The 19,743-nt window shown below is 21.3% G+C and overlaps 1 protein-coding gene across 1 annotated transcript in view; it reads left to right on the forward strand.

Moving 5' to 3' along the window:
* The first annotated feature begins 2,194 nt into the window (after positions 1 to 2,194).
* Positions 2,195 to 19,743, forward strand: part of LOC117179700 (probable E3 SUMO-protein ligase RNF212) — a 19,542-nt gene continuing 1,993 nt past the window's right edge. Inside the window, exons 1-3 of the mRNA XM_033371726.1 lie at positions 2,195 to 2,420; positions 6,306 to 6,487; positions 6,805 to 7,025. Of these exons, the coding sequence (XP_033227617.1) occupies positions 2,288 to 2,420; positions 6,306 to 6,487; positions 6,805 to 7,025 (536 nt within the window). The 5' untranslated portion in view covers positions 2,195 to 2,287. The remainder of the gene's footprint in view (positions 2,421 to 6,305; positions 6,488 to 6,804; positions 7,026 to 19,743) is intronic.

Raw genomic sequence — 19,743 nt, forward strand, 5'->3', positions numbered from 1 at the left:
TTTGATTTACAAAAAAAGTTCTATGGTTCAAAAAAAAAATTTGTTCAATAGAAAAAAGAGGTTGGTAATGTAGGAATTCCACTGTGTCGCATGCCCTTAAGGGCATGTGATACTTACAGTTTCCCCGGCTTTTTTTCCACAAATATGAAAATTTTTAAAAACTGAATTCGGAGATGCTATAAAATATCATAACGGACGTCCCCGGACTCTTTTTTGAGGGATAATAACAAAAAAATTTATTGTGCTAAATAAAAATTTTATGCACATGCATTATTTTGAGGTTACGTCGTTTTTCATCTCTTCCTTTCCAATATATAAAAATATATTATAATAATATTGTTAATAATATTATAATAATATAATATAACAATATTATATAATAATTATTTAATATATATAAATAAACTTTTTTGATTGCCTGCAAACAAGGTTAGTTCCGGGAGGTTAGTTACTATGTTTATTTGTAAGTCCAAAGTTTTCGACCACAAATATTGTGTAGTTTGGAAGTAACGCTCGGGTTAATTGTACCACACATAACCTCGAAATATACACGTACGTTGTTAGCAATATCAAAAATTTTTTGATAAAAAAACACAAAGAAAGTTTGTGGGGACGTCCGTTAGCATGTTCGCTATCATTTCCCATATTTTGAAGGCAAAATATTTCTTATCCTAGGAAAAAGCCGGGGAATCTAACACTGAAAAAATCGATACTATTTCCTAAGCGCTATGCAAATTAATCACATTTTGCTAAATTAAAACTTTTTTGAATTAACCCACAAAAAAAGTGTGCGGGGGCGTCCGTTAGCATGTTCGCTATCATTTCCCAAATTTTTAAGACAAAATATTTATTATTCTAGAAAAAAAGCCGGGGGAACCTAAAACTGGTAAAATCGACAATTTTCTAAGTATCACATGCCCTTAAGTTGTGATTGGGTCATCAGGTCCATGGTTTACCAGAGAAGTGACGCCTCACTGAAATAGTAGGTCCATGGCCAGTAAAATAGATGGACATGAACCCAATAATAACGTAGATATGAGCTCGATGCAAAAAATTATATTTTTTGTATCAGGAATTTCATCCCAGAATGTTCGTTTGTAACGATTTGATTATTTTATTATGTTATTTTTGAAAAATTAAAGAATCCAAATACACTTAGTGTGAAAAATTATTTTTTGTCAAGTTATCAAAAAAATAAGGTTTGGGTGAGTATCTAATAAATTAACTTGCAGTTATAAATCAAGGTCAGAGATGTCTTAGGTTACCTTATCAGGGAGACCCGTTTTGAATTAATCGTTGAATTAATTTGACACATCGAGTTCGTATCTAGGTTATCAATCAATCATATTTGCCATAAACCAACAAAGTAACTAGAGATGAATCCTATGAAAAATACTAATTCCACGATTAATTCAAACAAAATTATGTATATTACTTTATTATTAAAAATTTATTATCATCTTTTTACGGAGACCTGCTTTAAATTAATCGTGGAATTAATATGATTCCTAGGATTCATTTCTAGGATTCATTTCTAAATATTTTGTTGGCTTATGACAAATTTTATTGGTTGATAACCTAGATACGAACTCGATATGTCAAATTAATTTAACGATTATAGCCATGTGATATGTGGGTCACGTGACCAGACTCCTACCTTACCGACACTTTTTTTATTTCCCTGATTATTTTCGCACATAGCGCCACATTGAGTTGAAAATTTGGGATAATAAATAGGTAGCACTAAGAAAGGTGGGTCTGGTCCTACATTTTTATAATAATGAAAAAAGTTTCTTTTTGCACGCAATTTTTTTTGCCAAATTTTCAATTCAATGTAGCGGTTTGTGTGAAAATAATTTAGGAAATAAAAAAAAAAGTGTCGATAAGATAGAAATCTGGTCACGTGGCGCACTCGTCACATGGCCTTAATTCAAAACAGGTCTCGGTGAAATGGAGCCAGATGAAACTTTGTTGACTAATTTGTCGAAAATTGTAATCTCATACATACTATTATTGAAATCTGTACATGTACAATAATTTTCACTGATAAGAAATCACGTTTCCGATGTAAAATTAGTAAAATAACTTATAGAGAAATAATTAATTTGAAAATTCCCGCGCTTGGGCACGTGCCACGAGTGGCCTCAACGGCAGAAAATACAACCCCAGTTCTAACGTGTTCTTGCTTGTAGAAACGAGATACAACACGAGAGATCCGTAAAAGTTTTTTCGGTTTTTCTGTTATTTTTATCCCGTTTATTGTTGTTTTCGTGAAAATTTATTAATAATGGAGTCCAGTGATGTGGTACCGAAAAATTGGCTGAGATGTAACCTCTGTTTTTGCCTAATGTGCAAATCAAAAGATCCTTTTTCTCTCACCTTTTGCGGCCACATTTTCTGCAACAAGTGTATTAGAAAAGGTAAGCGAATTTTCCCCTAATTTGTAATTATTTTTGCAGAAAAAAAATGTTTTTAGAATATATTTTCATCTCGAGTATTTATGACTTTTGTTCAGTTATTTAAAATATAAAACACTTTTTAAGGCAGTTGTTTATTTGTTGTACTTTAGGGATTTAATTTGATTTTCGGAGAGAAAAAAATCATTTTTAGAATATAATATTGTCTCTATTTCTGACTTTACAATATTATTTAGAATATAAAATACTTCTCAAGATAGATTTTGATTTGTTGTACTTCAGGGATTTTTTGTTTGTTTTGTTAAGGTTAGGATTATTGGAAATTGCAATTTTGACGTTACAATTTTTTTTGTGTTTACAATTTTTTTTGAGGTTAGAAATTTATTGTTCTAATACTAATTTATCAGAAATGGGAAAAGTAAAGATTTATTCCTGTAATTAGCGATTTATGTCACAAATTTTTGAATATTTTTCCGACTTTTTTTTTAGCACGATATGTTCGGAATCCTTTTTCTCTTTTTTCAAGCTTTATATTAAAACGCACCCCATACACTTTTGTGAATTTGCAGGTCAAATATTTAAGAAATAAAAGACAATTTTTTTCAATCTTAGATTTACATTTTATGTGAAAGGATTACTTTTTTTTTTTTAATTTTGTCTTTCAAAAAGCTGTTATGCAAGTATTTTTTACGTTTTTTAAATTTAAAAACAAAATAGGAAGACCAAAAATTATTTGGTTGAAAATTCAATAATTTTGTTGAAAAGTCGTCCTTTTTGGTTCTAAATTCCTTTTATAGACTTGAAAATTCATTAATTTGGTTGCAATTTTTTTTTCTTGATCGAAAAATCTGTCTTGGTTGCAAATTCAATTAATTTTGTAAAAAATTCAACTATTCGTTTCAAAATTAATATTTTTTATTTAAATTTTTACCATTTTATAGGAAATTTGTCTTTATGGTTTGGAAATTCAGTAACTATGAAAAAACTGAACTATTTTGTTGATAATTAATTTTCAAAGAAATAAAAAATTTAACGATTTTTGGTTGACAATTTATCTTTTTTAAATGAAAATTTAACTTTTTTGTCGAAATTTCGTCTTTTAAATTTATATCGTCAATTTGTTTAATAAAAAATTCTAATATTTGTTTCAAAAATTGTATTCCTGCGTTAAAATGTTTACGGTTTTGCAGAAAAATTGGTCTTTTTCGTTTAAAATTTCAACAATTAAAAAAAAATTCTTTCGTGATCGAAAAATTTTTTTTGGTTGAGAATGCGATAAATTTGGTAGAAAATTCAACTGTTTGTTTCCAAAACCATATTTTTGATTTGAAATTTTTATTGTTTTGTATAAAATCTGTCTGTGGCTTGAAAATTTATTAATTATGTAGAATATTGCATTTTTTGTTTAAAAATCGTTTCCGAAGAAAGTAAAAATGTAACTATTTTTGATTGACAATTTATCTTTTTTTGTTGAAAATTCAACTGTCTTGGCCAAAATTCGTCTTTTTAGTTTGAAAATACAAATAGGTTCATAGAAAATTTAAATGTTTATTTTGAAATTTATATTCCCGAGATTAAATTTTCACTTTTTTGTGGAAAAATGTGTCTTTTTGGCTTTAAAATTCTACAGTTTTTGCAAAATCTTCTTTGTTTCTTGACTGAAAACTCCTTTTTTTTATGAAAATTTAATTAAGTTGGTAGATATTTCAACTATTCGTTTTAAAATTTATATTCTTAGTTAAAATATTTGTTGTTTTGTAAAAAAAAAACTAAATATTCTTTACTGACAATTTAACTATTTTTTGTTGACAATTTATTTTTTTTAATTAAAAATTCAACTGTTTTTTCGAAAACTTGTCTTTTAAATTTGAATATTCAAATAATTTGGTAGAAATTTTAAATATTTGTTTAAAAATTCATATTCCTCAGTTGAAATTTTCACTGTTTTGTAAAAAAATTCGTCTTTTTGGCTTGAAAATTCAACAATTTTGTAGGAAATTGAACTATTTTGTTGAAAATTCGGTATTTCAACTAAAAATTGAACTCTTAATTTTTTCGTTGGCAATCTTTCTGTATTTAAAATTCAATTCTTTTGTAGAAAAATCGTCATTTTTGTTTAAAAACTCTACCATTTTTTCGAAATATATTTTTTTTAAATAAATGATTTCTTGCTTGGTTGAGGATTCAACTTATTTGATTGAAAATTCGTCTTTTTCATTTGAAAATAAAAAAAAAAATTGGTAGAAAATGTCACTATTAGACTAAAAATTAACTTTTTTTGTTGTAAATTTATATTTTTCGGTTGAAAATTCAACTGGTTTGCAGAAAATTCAACTTTTTTGTTCTAAATTAATTTTTTCGGGGTGGAAATTCAACTGTTTTTTTTTTTTTAATTTACCAACTGGGTTGAAATATATTTTGCTTTCTTAACAGAAAAATCTTTCTTGGTTGAACATTCTTTCTTGATAAAATAAAAAACCTTTCGTTGAAAATTTTTGTCTTGGGTTTAAAGCTTAATCTCTTTTTGCAGAAATTTAATTTTTTTTTCGTTCATAAATTCTAAAAATGTTAGAAAAAATTTTTAAAAAAGATTTAATTTTAATCCGTTTGGTTGAGGATTTAACTATTTTATTGAAAATTCATATTTTTTGCTTAAATATTCAACAGTTTGTAAAAAATCTTTTTTTTCTGATAAAGAAATCTTTTTTGTTACAAATTTTTCTTGGTTGCAAATTCAACTCTTTTCTTAAAAATTTTTGTCTTTTTGGTTTAAAGTTTTTATTTGAATATTTATCTTTTTGGTTAAAAATGTAACTATCTAGTTGAAAATTAATCTTTTTTGGTAAAAAATTCTTTAAAAATCTTACTTTGCTGAGCATTAATTTTTTCTTTAAAATTCAACTCTTTTTTTGAAAATTCGTCGTTTTGGTTTGAAAATTTAGGTTTTTTAATAGATATATTTTTTTTACTTAAAAAGACTATTCTGAAAAACATGTTAAAAATATTTCAATGAAAATTGATCTGTTTCGGATCCATCTATTTGATTGAAAATCCATCTTTTTGTTTAAGTTCAATTATTTTTAATTTTAAAAAAGCTTCCTTCATAAAAATATAAATTATCACATTTTTTTTATAATTCATCTTTTCTGATAAAAATTGAAGTTTTTTGTTAAACATTAATATTTTTAATTGAACTATTTTGTGAAAAATTAATTTTTTGTCGTGCGAAGTTAATTTTTTTAATTGAACATGTAACAATTACATTTTTGTTTGAAAATTAATGTTTTTGGGTTCAAAATTAACTTTTTTATTTGAAAAATTAGTTTTTTTTTTGTTCGAAGATTAATCTTCTTAGTTAAAAATTAATCTTTTTGGTTGAAAATTCGACCATTTGGTTTAAAAGATTTATATTTTGGTAGAAATTTAATCTTTTTTGAGAAAAAAATAGTTTTTTGATCAAAACTTATATTTTTTATTTCAAAATTCAACTATTTGGATGAAAATCGGTCTGTTGTGATGGAAAATTCAACTAAACTTCGCTAAAAGCTGAAGTTTTTCTTTGAAAATTAATTTTTTAAACTAAAAATGTGACTGTTCCATTTTTGGATGAAAATTAATCTTTCTGGGTTAAAAATTAACTTGTTTATTCGAAAATTAATCTTTTTGGTTAAAAATTGAACTATTTCATTTAAAAATTATTCTTTTTTTGATAGAAAATTAATCCTCTCAGTTAAAAACTCATCTTTTTGGTTGAAAATTCAACTAATTCGATGAAAGTTGAACGGCTTTTTTAATAATAATTAATGGAAATGAGCTTTATAAAATTTCAGTAAAGTAAAAATATGATTTTATTTCCAAATTAAAATCAAAATTTTTTCACAAATTTAGCAACAAAGCAATGCCCACAATGCAAAGCTCAAGACGTTCCGTCAATGATTCTTCAAGAACCACTAAAGCCGGAAATAAAACACTGTTTTGAATCCACGGAAGAACTTTCCGAAAAATTGAGACAAGCGACTCTCTTTCACGACATGCAACGCGCTTTAAACTGCAAACGTCTCAATGATCTTGTAAGTTTATTTCATATAATATAATAATTTGTGTTGTCCAAAAAAAGTATTTTTATTTTAAAAAAGGAAAAAATTATTTTCAAATATTTAATAGGCTTATCCTCTGAATTTTTTAAAAAATTGCTTATTTTATGCAATGTTGGGTTAATAATAAAAAATATTTTTGTTAAATTCTTTCGAGATTGAGAAAATGGGAAGACATTAAAAAAAGTCTTTTTAGACCACCCTGGTTAATAATAATGATTAAAACCAGTATTTAATTTTCCTTCGTTATTTCTAAAAAGTAGGGAAATTAAATTTAAATATTCGTTTTTTAGGAGAAAAAGTATGTTCTTGCTAAAAACGAATACCATAGAAAATCGAAAGAGGTCCACTTTTTGAAGGAAAAGTATTCTAAGTTGTTGAAAGTTGATGAAAGTCTTCACAAACATGTCCAGGAATTGGAAGCGAAAAAAGCACAACAGTCTCAACAGACCAGTTTCATGATGACTCCGATTTCAAATGTTTCATCGATGCCCAGAAGCGCTCAAAGCCTCAGGTGACAAAATCAGTTTTTTTAATTTTTATCATGACCAAAAGTATTTTAAAAATTGAGAATTTATTGAAAATTGTACCCGATTCGTTATTTTTTTGTTTTAATCAAACAACTATTTGAAAGTTAAATTTTTTTCAAAAACTTAAACTTAAAGCCTTTTAAAACAAATTAATTGAATATTTTAAATTACAGTTTGAAGTCTTAAACAATTAAAAATAAAATTGATTTAAAATTGAATTTTTTAAATTAAAAACATTTTACACAAATTGGTATATTCATAATTTAAATCTTTTATTTTATTTCAAATCTTATTTAATTTTGGTGTCAGTCTTAAATATTCCATTTTTAATCCAGTCATTTTTAAATTTTTTAAATAAAAAAATAACTATTTTGTAATATTTAGCAATATTTTATTATTCTTTTAAAATGAGCTATTATAAATCAAGAATTTAAAACTAAACTATAATTTGTGGAATAATAATTTGATCAATGAATAATTTGGTATAAATAAAAATAATTAAACTGCAAATTTAAAGTGTTAAATTAAGAAAACAATTTTGTTTTTTAAATTTTTAATGGTTTCATTATTTAATTTAGAGCATTGAAAAATTATAGAGTAAATTTAGATTTTTAAATAAAAAATCTTTGCAATGTTCAATTTATATAAAAAAAAGTTTAGTTGAATGGCGTTATTAATTAATTAATTAATTTTGCATAAAGATCAGTTTATTTCAATAAAAAAGACGAATTTTTAACAAAATAGATTTATTTTAATAAAAAAAAGTTAATTTTCAACCAAATATTGAAATTTTCTGCCAAGATAGTTAATTTTTTTAAAATAAAGAGACGAATTTTTAACAAAATATTTCAATTAAAAATATATATATAAATTCACAAAAAAAAGTGTAATGGTTTATATTTTAACCAAAATTTTTTTTTAATTTGGAATAAAATATATTTTAATTCAATAGAAAAATGAAAAAAAAAGATTAATTTTAAACAAAAAAGTTAATTTTCTACCAAATATTGACATTTTCTGCCAAAATAGTTTAATTTTTAATTTAGTTTGTTGATATTTCAACAAAACAAAATTTTAATTAGCAGATTAGTGTTTAAAATTTCTACAAAAATAATACAATTTTGAATCGAAAAAAATACTTTTTTTTAATAATCCGTTGAATTTTAAACGCAAAAAGATGAATTTACAAACAAAAAAATGTGATGGTTGATATTTTAGACAAGACATTTTTCAATTTTTAATAAAAAAACAGTGGAAATCAACAAAAAAAGACAAATTTTCAACAAAATATTTTAATTTTCAAACAAAAATTTTAATATTGAAACGAACAGTAGAATTATTGACCAGAAAAATTGAGTTTTTAACCGGAAAAGTAACATTTCGAATAAAAAAATTTGAACCTTTAAGAATAAAAGATAAATTCTCAAAAAAATTTAATAGTTCATCTTTGAACCAAAAAAATTTTACTTTTAAATAAAAATAAGTTGAATTTAATTAAATATTTTAATTTTCAACAAAAATGTAAAATTTGAACTGCATTTTTCTACTAAAACAATACAGTTTTCAACCAAAAAAGTCAAATTTTCAATACAAAATTTGAAATTACAGCTTGAAGAATATAATTCTCCAAAAAAATGTGGATTTTACAATAAAAATAATTTACATTTTAAATTAAATACACTTCAATTTAACAAAAAAAAATTTTTTAATCAGTTAATTTTCAACAAAATATTTAATTTTAAACAAAAAAAGGATTTTCCTTCAAAATAATAAAAATTTGGAAAAAACTAGTACAATTAAAAAAAAGGTGAAGTTTAAACAACAAAAAAAACTAATAACGAGAAAAGTGATAATTGATATTTTAGCTCAAAATTTTTAAATTTCGAATTGGAAACAATTGAATTATATAAAAAAAGAAGAATTTTCAACCAAATATTTTAATTTTCAACAAAAAAGTAAAGTTTCAATTTAAGGGTTGATTTTTTGACTAAAAAAGTCGAGTTTTTAATCCAAAAAGTCAAATTTTCAACACAAAATTTGAATTTTCAGCCAGAAGAATAAAATTCTCAAAAAAAATGTTGATTTTACATTAAAAATAATTTACATTTTAAATTAAATACACTTCAATTTAACAAACAAAAATTAAAATAATCAGTTAATTTTTAACAAAATATTTAATTTTAAACAAAAAAAGGATTTTCCTTCAAAATAATAAAAATTTGGAAAAAACTAGTACAATTAAAAAAAAGGGAATTTGACAAATTTTCAGTTTATAATTCAAAAATCCTTTACCTGTGAACTTCTCTATTTTCGATTTTTATTGAAAGTTTAATTGAAGTTGAAAATTTTTGATGAAAAACAGTTTTATTTTATCAACTGTAATTATAAATATATTATTTTTAAAATGTATCTGTACTTGAAGTATTAAAAACTGAACAATAATTGATTTGATAAAACAATTCTAAATCCGTTGAAAGTTAAAGAATTTTTAGATTCGTAATTAATTATTAATTAAAGGCTTTTATTAAATTAAAAATATTGTTTCAGTCTAAATTATTCAATTTTTAACCCATTTGATTAAAAAAATTTTTTATTAAGATAAAGGATAATTATTTATTTTTTAGCAATATTTTATATTGCTATAGTTAAGAAAATGTTTTTATTCGTTAAATAAACAAATTTTTTCGGCCGGATTTTCTAAAATTTGTAGGACAAATTCAATTAATTTTTTAAGTTATTGAGATGTTTTGACAAAATTTTTAAATAAAGTTATATTTGAAAAAATTGAAAACCACTTCTAGATTTCTCAAGATTTTGAAATGCAGTTTAAAAGTTTTTCAATGATGCTTAAACTATTTAAAATGAAAATAATTTAAATTCTAATTTAAGAACTTTCAAGTTGAGAAAAGTTTAAATTTTAAAATATTTAATGGCCTAAAATTTTTTTTCAGAACTCCTAAATATATTTTAAAACTAATCAATTTTTTTTCTAAATTTTTTTGAAAATCCTGCAAATTAAAAAAAAATCCTGAAAATCTTCCAGATTCTTTTTTGATCATTTTTTCAATCTCCTAAAGTTTTTTTAAATTTTCTGTTACAATAATTTTAGAAAATGAATATTATTTATTTCGGCTGTGGATTTTGAATCATTTGAAGTTTTTAATTTTTATTTAAATCTTTAAAAAAAAAAATCAATTCATATAAAATATATTTAAAAGTTCAAAAAAAATTTTTTAATTATTTTAAATTTGGAAAAATTTAAGACCATTTCTAGATTTCTCAAAATTTTAAAATAAAATTGTAAAGCTTTTCAAGGATGCTTAAATCGTTTAAAATAAAAATTATTTAACTTCTGATTTAAGAAATTTTAAGTAAAGAAATAATTTATTTTTCAATTTTTTATTTGTCTAGCTTAAAACTACCAAATTTCAAAAAGATTGAACTTTTAAATAGTTCCATTAAATTTGAGATTTCAGAATGTTTTCAACATTTCACAAATACTAAAGTTTTTTTTTTTAAATTAAATTTTTAGGATAATTTTTGTATTTTTCAAATTTTGAATTTCAATATATTGTTGTTTCAAATTCAAATATTCAAAATTTGAGGACCATTTCGGTATTAAATATTTCTGAATTTCATTTTAAAGGCTTTGATAGCGATTTCACAATTATTATTTTTTAAGCAATTTAAATTTACTTGAAAAAATTGAAATTTTAAAAGGTTTGTTTATAAAAAACTGTTATTATCACACTTTTTCGTGACTAGAATTTTTTTCAGTTTTAACGTTTCTTATTCAAAAATATTATTTATTTCGAAAGCTTTTTTTTTTTTTTTTTAATAATTCAATTAATTTTTTTATGTTGTAAAAATTTGTCTAATCATTTTTAATTTTATTATGTAATGACAATTTAAAATTCTAGAATTTCAGAAGCTTTGCCTTTGCAAATTTAATTCAAATTTTTCAAATTTAAAAGTTTTTAATTGTTCAATATTTAATTTTGAACTTTTTTTATTATAAAAAGACACAATTACAATTCTTCTGTATTTTAAATGACCCAATTTCCTGAATTTGAGTCTTTAAGTCAATTAAAATTGTTTAATTTTTAGCGCTTCGACTTTGAAATTATATACTTTTACTCATTTTTTTAATTAAATTGTATAAAATTGTTCGTATATTTTATTTTTTTATTTTAGTATACGTTTTTAAATATTGTTGAAACAATGGAGAATAATTAAAAAGATTTCCAAAATTAAACAAAAAAACTTGGAAGGTTTTAAGTTCATTTTTTTAAATTTGTAGGATTGAAAAAAGAGCAAAACTTCGAATCGTTTTAAAAGATATTTAAAAGTTTTTGACAAATATTAAAAACAATTAAAATTTTTTAATTATTTCAAGAAATTAAATAAAAAGAGTCGATTTTTGAAGATTTAGAATTAAAATTTTTAACTTATGTAAGAATTTTCAAAGAATTAAACAAATGAAATGTTCCGATTGAAAATTTATAAACTATTTTCAATTTTAAAAGAACTTTAAATTTTTAAATAAAAAACTAAACTCATTTATTCAGTTTCAAATTCTAATAAAATATTTTTCCCGTCTAAATTATTCCATTTTGAAGCGAAGATTTTTTTAAACTTTTTAAATTATGAAATCATTTAGTCTACAATGAGTAATTGTAAAGTCTTTTACTTTGAAAATTTTCCATTTTAGGGTTTTTATATATAAAAATACATATGAATTCAAAATATTTTAAATTTTTCATTTGTTTATTCTTAAAAATTCAAAAATTTCACTTTCAAATTAAAAATGAATATTATAAATCTATTCATTTTTGAAATTATTATAATATAGAAAATAGTTTATAAATTTGTAATCGAAGTCGAAAAAAATATTTTTTTTAAATAAATTGTTGTAATTTTCTTATAAACAATCAAAATATTTATTTGTTCTGACAAATTTTTCAATAAAATTTTTTTTCTTCAAATTATACTATTAATTTTACTATTAATTTTAGTAATTTGTATATTATTTTTAATCAATTTGAAAATAAATGTTCATCTTTTTTCGATGAATTCAACTGTTTTTTTATTTAAAATTAAAATCTTTTTTGCTGAAAGATTTATAATTTTAGTTGATAATTAATCTTCTTGGTTGAAACTGAACTTTTTTTTGTTTAAATTAATTTTTTCGAATTTAATTATTATGTCGAAAAATTATCTTTTTAGATTTAAAATTAAACAATTTTGTTTTTAAATTTTTTCTTGACAGAAAAATCAACTGTTTTATTAAAAATTCTTTTTTTATGGGTTCAAATGTTTTGGTTTAAAATTATTTTTTTTTTGTTTAAAAATTTATTTTCTCGGGCTTAGAACTCAATTTTTTAGTAGAAAATTTGTCCCTTTTGCTTGAAAATTCAAAGTTTTGGTTAAAAATTTATTTCTGGATGGAATATTTTTTGCTTTTTAAAAAATTCACTATTTGGTTTAAATTTGGTTATATTTCTTAGAAAATTCAAAAATTTTGTTTAAAAAATGTCTTTCTAGACTGATAAATCAACTATTTTTTTAAAAAGTCGTATTTTTTTGGATTAATTAAACTGTTTTTTATTCAAAATTAAAATCTTTTTTGATGAAAGATTGATAATTTTAGTTGATAATTAATCTCTTTGGTTGAATATGAATTTTTTGTTTTTCAATTAATTTTTTTGCGTTCATAATTCAATTATTATGTAGAAAATTTGTGTTTTTAGCTTTAAAATTAAACAATATTGTTTAATAAAAATTTTCTTGACTGAAAAATCAACTGTTTTATTAAAAATTCTTTTTTTATGGGTTCAAATGTTTTGGTTAAAAATTTTTTTTTTTTAAATTTATTTTCTCGGGCTTAGAATTCAATTCTTTTCTGGTTAAAAATTTATTTCTGGATGGAATAATTTTTGCTTTTTAAAAAATCCACTATTTGGTTTAAATTTGGTTGTATTTCTTAGAAAATTCAAAAATTTGGTTTAAAAGATGTCTTTCTTGACTGAAAAATCGACTGTTTTGTTAAAAAGTCGTACTTTTTGGATTGAATTCAACTGTTTTTGATTTAAAATTAAAATCTTTTTTGGCTGATTCATCATTTTAGCTAAAAATTCAACTATTTGGTTGAAAATGAATAATTTTCTTTGAAAATTATTTTTTCGGGCTTAAAATTAAATTGTTTCCCAGAAACTTTGTCTTTTTAGCTTGAAATTTTTTTTCTCGACGAAAGAATTTATGTATCTTAAAAATCCACTATTTGGTTGAAAATTCGCATTTCTTTTTTGAAAATTCAACAATTTTGTTTGAAAAAATTTGTTTTTTGACCAAAAAAATAACTATTTTGTTAAAAATTCGCGTTTTTTGGGAAATCTTCAACTGTTTCTGATTCAAAATAAAAGTCTTTTTTGTTTAATTAATTATTTCAGTTAAAAAATTTAATATTTGGTTTAAATACATTTTTTTGTTAAAAAAATTAATTTTCTTGGGTTTAGAATTCAATTGTTTAAGAAAAAAAAACTCTTCGTTTTAGCTTGATAGTGCAACCATTTGGTTGCAATTTTCTTTTTCTTGATGGAAAATTTTTTGTTTCTTAAAAAATCCACTATTTTGTTAAATATTTTTCTTTTTATTTTGAAAATTCATCTGATTTGTTGATTTCTGTTAAGAATTTATATTCTCGGGTTGAAAATTAAACGGCTTTCTAAAAAAATGGTCTTTTTGGCTTAAAAATTCGGCAATTTTTTTTAACGAAAATTCTTTCTTCACTGAAAAATAAACTATTTGATTAAAAAATTCTTTTTTTATGAATTTCACTGGTTTTAGTTTAAAATTTACATCTTTTTGGTTGAAGATACGTCATCTTAGTTAAAAATTTATCTCGTTGTTTAAAAATGCAAACACTTTATGAAAAATTCTTTTTTTTTTGTGTAAAAATAAACCATTTTTCTAAAAAGTTCCATTTAACAAATTTTTAATGTATAAATGAAATTTTTTAATTTCAATGTCTAAATAACAATTGAAAAATTATTATTTTGAAACAACTTGAAACAAATGTAATTTAACTGCAAATTTAAAAAGTGATCAATTCGAAAAAAAATTTAATCAATCAGTTTTGAATGTTTATAATTTAATATTTGCCCAAAATTTTCTGGTTGAAGATTGATCATTTTAGTAAAAAATTCCACTATTTGGTTGAAAATAAACTTTTTTTCAAACATTTATTTTTTCGAGTTTAGATTTTAATTTGTTGCAGAAAATTTGATTTTTTTTTTTGTTTGAAACATCAACAAATTGTTTGAAAATTTTTTTTGTCTGGACGGAAAAATTTTTTTGTTGAAAAATCCACTATTTGGTTGAAAATATAACTATTTTGTTGAAAATTCAACAATTTAATAAAAAATGTGATCCTTTTTTGTTGAATATTTATCATTTTAGTTGAAAATTTAACTGTTTGTTTCAAAATGAAAGTTTTTTTAAAATTAATTATTTCGAGCTTAAAATTCAATTGTTTTGTAGAAAAATTTTATTTTATTTTGAAAATTCATCTAGTTTGGGAGAAATTTCATTTGTTTTTGTATAAAAATGTAACTCTCTGGCTGAAAATCTATTTGTTTCCATTGAGGATTAATTAATTTTTCTGTAAAATTGGTCTTTTTTTGTTGAATTAAACTTTTTTTCGTTTTAGAATACAAAATTTTGGTAGCTAAAATGTCAACTACTTGGCTAAAAGTTAAACTAATTTGTAAAAATTTTAGTTTTTGGTTGAAGATTATTAATTTCAGTTAAAAATTCATTTTTCTGATTGAAAATGCAACTATTTTGTTGGAAATTTGTTTTTTTCTTTTTTTTTTAGATAAAAATTCAATTATTTTGATAGTAAGTTTCATTTAGAGCATTTTCAATTGATAAACTCAAATTTTTGTCTATAAATAACAATGTAAAAATATTAATATGGAACAACTTAAAATAAAAATAATTTAACTTTTATTTAAAAAAATTTTTATTTATAAAATTGGTTTATTCATTCAATTTTTAATGTTCCGAACTTAAATATGCTTTCAGTAATATAATTTTGAACTTTAAAAATAATAGCGTCGATTTATATTTTTTAACCAGATATATTGAAAATGTTAAAATCATAAAAGTTTAAAATTGGTAATTTCGTATTTTAACGTAATTTAATAAAAAAAAAAAATTATAAAATTAAAAGGTGTTAAAAGTTTGTATTTTTTACGTATGAATTATTGAGCGTTTAAATGAAATATTTCTGAATTAAAAATTTGTCAAGCTTCAGTTTTAAAAGTTTAAAATTCAAAAAATTTTCACCTCAAATAAATCATTTTCAGCTTTAAAAGTTTGAATTTTTTAATTTTACTCTGAATTTTGTGTTAGAGCAGGAAATTTTCCAAAGTATTTTTATGTAATTCTGAAAACCGGGAATTTATTATTTGTCCTAGAATTTTACAAAATTTTTATTCTAAAAATTTTGTCCAACTTTGATTTCAACCGTTTTTTAAATAATTTTTTAAATTAGTTCGATTTTAACAGTTTTTTAAATAATTAAAATGCAGTTTTTAAGATTTAAACAATTAACTGTAAATATAAATAAATAAAACAATATTTTTAAAATGGACAATAATTGATTTGACAAAACAATTATAGATCCGGTCAAAATTTGAGAATTTCTTGAAATTATTTCGATTCGAAAGTTTTAATAAAAATTGAAATTAATATATCATTTATTCCGATAATTTTATTTTTAAATAAAAATTTTCATGATTTATCAATAAAATATTTTTAATTCAGAGATTTAGGTCTTCCTTTATATTATTTTTTATATTAAATTTAATAAATAAATTGTTAATATATTATTTCTTTTAATTTTGTTAGCTATTAAAAAGTGTAAATATGTCTAAATTATTAAATTTAAAAAGTGTTTAATTTATAAGTAAAATTGTTAAATTTTTACGTATAAATAACAATTGAACACTTATTATTTCTTGAAAAAATTAAGTAATTTTAAGAGATATTTATAAGTTTTGGAAAGATTGAAATTTTATTGAAAAGTTGAAATTATTTCAAGCAATTTAAACTATGCGTGTTAACATTTTTTCAGAATCATTTTAAGTTTTTAATTTAATTTAAATCTTTAAAAAAAATAAATTCATTTTAAAATATATTTAAAAGTTTAAAAAAATTTTGTTTAATTATTTTAAATTTGGAAAAATTTAAAACCACTTCTAGATTTCTCAAAATTTAAAAATAAAATTTTAAAGCTTTTCAAGGATGCTTAAATCATTTAAAATAAAAATGATTTAACTTCTAATTTCAGAAATGTTAAGTAAAGAAATAATTTATTTTTCAATTTTTTATTTGTCTAGCTTAAAACTACCAAATTTCAAAAAGTTTCAACTTTTAAATAGTTCCAGTAAATTTGACATTTCAGAAGATTTTAATTATTTCAAACGAAAACAAAAGATTTCAAAATATTTCAAAACATTTCACGTTTAATGTTTTAAAAGATTTGATCAAAATTGAAAAATATTTTAAATATTTCAATGATTGCAAATAAACATAAATTTTTTAAATTTATTATTCTAATTAATTAAATAAATAAAATATAAATAATATGAAATATATAATAATATAATAAAATAAATAAAAAATTAATCTAAATTTTCCTAAAATTTTTTTAAATCCTGCAAATTAAAAAAAAATCCATAATTTTTCAAAGTGAAAAATCATTTTTAATTTTTCTCAGAATCTTAAGAAAAGTTTTTATTTTTTTAAAGTCTTTCACAATTCTTAAAAAAATGCTAAATTTTTATTTGAATTCTGCAGTATTCTTCATTTTATATTTTATATTTTGAATTTGGAACAATTGAAAACCACTTTTAGATTTCTGAAGATTTTGAAATAAAATTCTAAAGCTTCAATTAAAAGACTACTTAAAATAAAAATAATTTAACTTTTAATTTAGGATCTGTTAAGATAAAAGAAAAATTATTTTTCATTTTTTAATGTGTCTAGCTTAAAATTACTGAAAATAATATAATTTTTAAAGTTCATTGCTTGATTCTTTAATTTAGAGTATTTAAAATGTTAACGTGGATTTATATTTTTGGAACTTAATCTGAAAAAAATATCATTTAAATATTTCATTTTTTTTACAATTTATCTTTTTTTAAATAAATATTTTTGGATGACAATATTAAATAATCTGGCCGAAAATTTAAACATTTCTTTCAAAATTATTACTTTTGAGTTGAAGTTTTCACTCTTTTGTCGAAAATCTGTCTTTTTGAGTTGGAAGTTCAAACATTTGTTTCGAAATTCATACTTTTGGGTTGAAATTTTCATAATTTTGTAGAAAATTCGTCTTCTAGACTTGAAAATTTATTTTTGAAAAAAAACATCATTTAAATATTTCATTTTTGGTTGACAATTTACATTTTTTTTTTGTTGAAAATTCATCTTTTTAGGCGAAAAATTCAAATAATTTGGCCGAAAATTTAAACATTTGTTTCAATATTAATTACTTTTGGGTTGACATTTTCACAACTTTGTAGAAAATTCGTCTTCTAGATTTAAAAATTGAACAATTTTGTAAAAAATGTAACTATTTTTTTGAAAATTCATTTTAAAAAATTAACTGTTTCATTTTGGTTGCAAGTTGATTTTCTTTAGTTATAAATATAACTGTTTTGTTGAAAATTCGTCTGTTTGGATTAAAATTTTCAGAATTGAGTAGAAAATTCAACTACTTTGTTGAAAATTCATTTTTGAAAAAAAATATCATTTAAATATTTCATTCTTGTTTGATAATTTATCTTTTTTTGTTTGAAAATTTATATTTTTGGGTAAAAAATTCAATTAATCTGGCCGCAGATTTAAACATTTGTTTCAAAATTAATACTTTTGGGTTGAAGTTTTCAGTCTTTTGTCATAAATTCTTTATCTGGGCTTGAAAATTTAACTACTTTGTTGAAAATTCATTTTCGAAAAAAAATATCATTAAAACATTTTATTTTTGGTTGACAATTGATCTTTTTTTAGTTGAAAATTCATATTTTTGGGTTAAAAATTTAAATAATTTGGCTGAAAATTTAAACATTTGTTTCGAAATTCATACTTTTGGGTTGAAATTTTCACAATTTTGTAGAAAATTCGTCTTTTAGACTTGAAGATTGAACAATTTGGTAAAAAATGTAACTATTTTTCTAAAAATTCATTAAAAAAAATTAACTGTTCCATTTTTGGTTGTAAGTTGATTTTTTTATAGTTGAAAATATAACAGTTTTGTCAAAAATTCGTTTTATGGATTAAAATCTCAAGAATTGAGTAGAAAATTTAATTATTATGTTGAAAATTCTATTTGTAACTAAAAATGAAACTATTGCATTTCTCGTTGACAATTTATATTTTTTTTCCGAAAATTTGTCTTTTTGGGTTGAAAGTTCAAATATTTGTTTCGAAATTTATACTTTTGGGTTGAAATTTTTATAATTTTCTAGAAAATTCTTCTTCTAGGCTTGAAAATTCCACTACTTTGATGAAAAAAATATCATTTAAATATTTCATTTTTGTTTGAAAATTTATCTTTTTGGGTGAAAAATTCAAATAATCTGTCCGCAAATTTAAACATTTATTTCAAAATTAATACTTCCCATAGGCTTTATACGTCTCATAGGCTTGAAAATTCAACTCTTTTGTTGAAATTTCATTTTCGAAAAAAAAATATTATTTAAATATTTCATTTCTGGTTGACAATTGATCTTTTTTTAGTTGAAAATTCATATTTTTGAGTTAAAAATTCAAACAATTTGGCCGAAAATTTAAACATTTAATTCAATTTTAATACTTTTGGGTTGGAGTTTTCATAATTTTGTAGAAAATTCGTCCTTTAGGCTTGAAAATTGAGCAATTTGGTAAACAATTTAACTAATTTGTTGAAAATTCGTTTTTCGAACAAAAAGAAATTAAAAATATAATTTTTGGTTCACAATTATTTAGCTTATTTAGTTAAAAATATAACTGTTTCCTGCAACATTTATCTTTTTGGTTTAAAAATTCAAGAATTTGGTAGAGAATTTAAATATATTGTTGAAAATTCACTTTTTAATTGAAAATGTGTCTATTAAAGTTTTGGTTGACAATTTATCCTTTTTCGTTTTGAAAATTAATTTTTTTGATTGAAAAATTCAAATAATGTGATTGAAAATTAAAACATTTGTTTTAAAATAATACTTTTGGGATGAATTTTTTACTCTTTTGTCAAAAATTCTTTATCTGGGCTTGAAAATTCAACTACTTTGTTGAAAATTCATTTTTGAAAAAAAAATCATTTAAATATTTCAATCTTGTTTGACAATTTATCTTTTGTTTTCGATATTTAATCTTTTGGGGTGAACAATTTAAATAATCTGGCCGAAAAATTAAACATTTGTTTCAAAATTAATACCTTTGTGTTGAAATTTTCACAATATTGTAGAAAATTTGCTTTCTAGGCTTAAAAATTTAACAATTTTGTGAAAAAATTAAACTAATTTGTTGAAAATTCGTTTTCGTAAAAAAAAAGTTTAATTATATTTTTTTGGACAATTATTTATTTTATTTAGTCAAAAATATAACTGTTGTTGCGACAATTATCTTTTTGAATTAAAAATTCAACAATTTGGT

Source organism: Belonocnema kinseyi, chromosome 9, assembly GCF_010883055.1.
Source record: "Belonocnema kinseyi isolate 2016_QV_RU_SX_M_011 chromosome 9, B_treatae_v1, whole genome shotgun sequence".
In the NCBI taxonomy this organism is placed as follows: Eukaryota; Metazoa; Arthropoda; class Insecta; order Hymenoptera; family Cynipidae; genus Belonocnema; species Belonocnema kinseyi.